Source organism: Solenopsis invicta, chromosome 16 (assembly GCF_016802725.1).
Source record: "Solenopsis invicta isolate M01_SB chromosome 16, UNIL_Sinv_3.0, whole genome shotgun sequence".
NCBI lineage: Eukaryota > Metazoa > Arthropoda > Insecta > Hymenoptera > Formicidae > Solenopsis > Solenopsis invicta.
In genome coordinates, this window is record NC_052679.1 from 21,271,459 (window position 1) to 21,276,175 (window position 4,717).

The 4,717-nt window shown below is 27.2% G+C and overlaps 1 protein-coding gene across 1 annotated transcript; it reads right to left on the minus strand.

The window, feature by feature from the left end:
- Positions 1 to 456: 456 nt before the first annotated feature.
- LOC113003738 (probable periplasmic serine endoprotease DegP-like) lies at positions 457 to 3,094 on the minus strand. The gene is made up of 4 exons (XM_039458779.1): positions 2,942 to 3,094; positions 2,735 to 2,864; positions 2,489 to 2,659; positions 457 to 621 (listed from the first exon to the last, which is right to left on the minus strand). Exons 1-4 carry the CDS (start codon positions 2,956 to 2,958, stop codon positions 457 to 459), a joined length of 483 nt encoding a protein of 160 aa, XP_039314713.1. The 5' UTR covers positions 2,959 to 3,094.
- Between the last annotated feature and the right edge of the window lie 1,623 nt (positions 3,095 to 4,717).

Consider the following 4,717-nt stretch of genomic DNA (forward strand, 5'->3'; position numbering starts at 1 on the left):
ATTTACTCGCGTCTTTATATGTATTTGACAATTAGTTAAAATATACGTTTCGATCCGACATTAGAATCATCTTCAGTAAAGACGCGAGTAAATTGCGATAATTAACATCAAAAGCTCATCCAGGATCAATGCCGAGTTGAGAAGACGTGTATGGTCCGACACGTTACATAAATTTTGATCGTCATAACAATCACTAACACCCAGTGTCGGTTCTATAAGCAACATTGTATTTATATTTATATTTAAAAAATATAATATAATAAAAAAAATAATAAGAAAAAATATAATAATAAATAATAAATAATAATAAAAAAAAAATAATTAATATAATAATAAAAAAATCAAAGATAATGATAAATAAATAATTAATATAATAACAAATAAAAAAACAATAATAATAATAAAATTAATATATGTTATTATGTGATTTTTTATATAACGATTTTTTTATACGTTTTACAAATGACGATTAACAAATGCGTTTACTTGGGCTATTGGTATCCCCACATGGAAAGCGTTTTGTATCACTTTCTTCTTCATATAACTCCAACATAACGTTGAAACGTTCACCGCTATAATTTTACCATCTTTATTAATAAGCGGTCCGCCGGACATACCGGGCTGGAAAAATATAAAATTATTATTATAATAAAAATAAATAGAGGAGAAGAGGGTAATATGGCACCCATTTTCATTTTATTAAATCATTTTGTTTATAATTAATATTTTCTATTGAAACTTGAACGATTACATTCATCAAAGTGTTGTTTGACAGATTCTAGGCTCAAAGTAATGAGATATTTATTATTTAGGACGTGATTTATAAAAATCTAATGCTCTGCATAATTGGTGGCAGAAAAAAAGTAGTTGTAATATAGCTACCTATAAAAATAATTGAAAAAAGTTAGTTTAGTTTAGAAGAAACACAGTATCTTGCTACAAAATTATGTATTTTTAATTTTCCATTGTTTAGAATTTTTTTAATATAGAATTTTCTTGCGTTCAGTAACTTTAAAAATACCATTAGAAATTTAATTAGAAATATCATTTTATCCCTGTTTAACATTAAACAACAAGCATAAAATAATGTTTGGTAAACCTTTACAAAAGGGGAACAACCTCTGACGACTTTGATTTTAACATATGTTATCAATGGGAAGGTACTGAGTACAAAAAGTTTTAAGTAGTGCTCGCTTTTTATTAAAAAAATATTACAGAAAGAAAAAACAGTTTTTCTTGTTTCGGAAAATATTTATTTTACAAAAAAATGTGTCAAACAAAAAATGAAGCTAGTAATAAGCTCTATAAAAAAGATCATATTCATATTTTACCTAATTTCAATACTTTCGTCGTTATTGTAGAAAAACGTTTTGCGTCAAAAACCATTTTGAGAACGCGTGGGCGAAGGAGGAATTTTGCCCCTCCCCCTGCACCTCCTGCCCGTATTTTTTTTAACTCAACCTACTTCGTCTCACGTCCACTAATGACGGAGTGGATGCGGGAGAGGGTGGGTCATAATTTTAAATCTAATATCGCAACGTCAATTAGATATTCTTGGCCAAATTACAATTAAAATAAGGTTAGGTTGGGTTAGAAAAAAAACGGGGAGAGGGTGCGAGAGAGGGGCGGAGCCCCTCCCTCGAGCATCTATTTTTTACACAAAATTACTAAAAATTAAAAAAAATTATTTTAAAACAGTTTTTCTATAACGACTATAACGACTAAAGTATTGAAGTTAGATAAAAAATGTATATGACCTTTTTAAAGAGCTTATTACTAGCTTTATTTTTTGTTTGACACATTTTTTGTAAAATAAAAACTTAGTGAAATAAGTAAGAAAAATTATTTTTTTTTCTTTGATATTTTTTTAATAAGAAGTGAGCATTACTCAAAACTTTTTGTATGTCACTCAGTACCTTCCCATTGATAACATATGTCAAGGTCAAGGTCATCAGAGGCTGCTCCTCTTTTGTAAAGATTTACCTAATGTTTTTAATGTTTTTAAACACCGCTCTTTAGAATGACGATCGATTTATTGAAGAAATATTTCAATATAAAAATTTTGCTTAAAAAGCCATATTAATGAAATTCTATGTTATTGTTTTAACTTTGTGTAACTCAAAATGTGTATAGCTGAATAAAAAGGTAAATAATAAAAAAAACACTCAAGTGTATGTACATTCGTGTGATAATACACTCAAGTTTAAGAATAATGAAAAAGTATGAGTAATTAAAGGTTAAAAATGAACTTTGAAAAAGTTTAAAAGTGCTCAAAAGTAAAAATGCCTCATAACAATTGTCACTTATTATATATTGTTATATTAACATCATTAAAAAACGGCGAGCTACTAAATGAATAACTTCATAAGCAATTGTTAGAATACGTCATCTAATAACGGAGATAATAGGGAAAACCAGATTGTCGACAGTAGCCATAATACTCTCTTCTCCTCTATAATTATAATATTGTTTTAAATCATTTACTTACACATATTGTCGCAGTTGTTGTTAATACTGGGTATTTGTAATTTTTGTGGAACATTTCTGGTGTGTAAATAAATCCCCCATTTATATGAATGATTTTCTCTTGCATCCCAATAGAAAATATTGGATCATTTATGTTAATTTCTTCATTACTAACATCTAATTTAGAGAATATCTGCAATAAAATAGTGCAATTTAGTAATGTACAGTTTAGTAAAACAAAAAATAAAAAACAGCAAACAAAAATTACCGTTTTTAGTTTTTGCGGTTTTAATATAGCTATGTCCAAATCTTTATCATTAGCTATCACTTTTGCCAAGTAGTAATGTGGTTCTGATTTTTTTTTTTTTGATAATTTGAATTGGATTGTACCTAAATACCTATGTAAAGAAAAAAAATGTAAAAATATTATTTAATAAAATAAAATGACTTAGAAAAAAAAAGAATTCACGTTTACCTCAACATGTGTTGCATTTTCCACTACGTGATAATTTGTAATGATAAAGGAGGTGTCTTTCCAGAAAAATCCAGATCCTTGAAAATGTTCAGAGACAAATTTCTTTGATTTTTGATCGATAATTGTTCGTCTATAAACAGAAAAGAGTAAATAGTTGCATCTTATTTAAACAAATAACAGAAAAGTTATTCCGCATTTGTAAAAATTAGTAAAAAAATTATAATTACATTTAAAACATTATTAATTTGTAATTTAACTTCAAAACATTCGATTGGAGCTAATTGTGAAGAAGACAAAGAGGGAACGGTACTAGCTTTTTCCCATTTAATGAATTTAAGTGAGGTAAACAAAGAAATCGACGATGTCGAGAAAATAAATAATATTGAATGTGCTGAGCAAACTATACCTGATACTGATACAAGCGAGAAGATAATAAACGAAAGAAAAATTTTTAATATACTTAAACGTAATAAAATTAGTGCACAATGTGACAAATGTATGAATTACCTTATGAATGCACAGACTCTACTTGATATAAGACAAGCTATTGAAATTTTGGAATTACAATTTGTACATATATGCCATGAAGTCCAAATATTTGAAAAAACAACTAAAATTTTAAAAGATCAATGTTTTTTTAATTATCCTTTGTAATGCACACATTTAAAAGAAATGTTATTAAAAGTAACTACTGAAGAATTCATTAAAGCATGGCAAATTTATTGATAACATCCTCAGTCAAAAAATTGATGTGCATTCCAATAATTTTATATATAACATTGCAAAACGAATGTCGAATAAATATAGAAGGAAATGTAGCAATACAAAACCTGCAGAAATAAAAATATAAATACAAATTCAAAAATCATGTAAATTATTGAGCATTATATTAATGTTATCATTATTAGTTATTAATACACAAAAAATAAGTAATTAAATTTATATTTATGTTACAGAAGCATATTGAGGCTAATTGAGACATAAAATTTTAGATCTACTGCTGTCTACTCTTGCTGCATGTTTGATCTGTTATTTTAAAATATTACAGTTATTTATATATACCATATATATATATATATATATATATATATATATATATATAGTATGTATATACATGTATAAAATATAATGTTTAAAACTAATTTAACGTTTTTAAATTTAATTTTAATAACAAATATAAAATAATATAAGAATAAAATGCATACATTTTTACCAACCCATAACGCCATATTGCTACTTAGTTCTAAATTTAGTGAGGGTTATCTTATAGATGGCGTTCTAAATACTAGGCAAGAAAATAGCACGGAAATTTGACGAGCCTGAGTCAGACTGCGGCGTCGGTAAGTCAGCCATCTACTATGACGTACGTTATCGTCAGCGTCGGTAAATTGCTAAGTCGGTAAGTCGGTAAACCGATAAGCCTGATATTTTAATATATAGGGGAAAGTAGGGTTATTGTACGCACTGGGTAATTGTACGCTTCGTGGTTTGGCACCTTCCCGATGAATAGAAATTATATCACGACGATATTTGTAGGCTGAAGGCATTTTTTAAATATATAACCATACGTTATATCATTTAAAAACGTAGTTAATTGAAAAAATAAGAAAAAGTAAAATCATGATTTTTCTTGCGATTTTGGCGTTCAGAAAATAAGGCAATAAGTCCGTATTTTTACTTTAGTCATTTAATTTTGTTATACCTAACAAAAGTACGTTTTTTCCTGCGTTCTTTGAGCTATTGTTTATTAAATTTAATTAAATAGTCATCAAGTAA

What these genes read in the sequence shown, in the direction of transcription:
- LOC113003738 (XM_039458779.1), bottom strand. An exon ending in AACCGCAAAAACTAAAAACG is followed by an intron (nt 2,660 to 2,734) that starts GTAATTTTTGTT and finishes ATTTTATTGCAG; the next exon opens with ATATTCTCTAAATTAGATGT. An exon ending in CAACAACTGCGACAATATGT is followed by an intron (nt 622 to 2,488) that starts GTAAGTAAATGA and finishes ATATTTTTCCAG; the next exon opens with CCCGGTATGTCCGGCGGACC.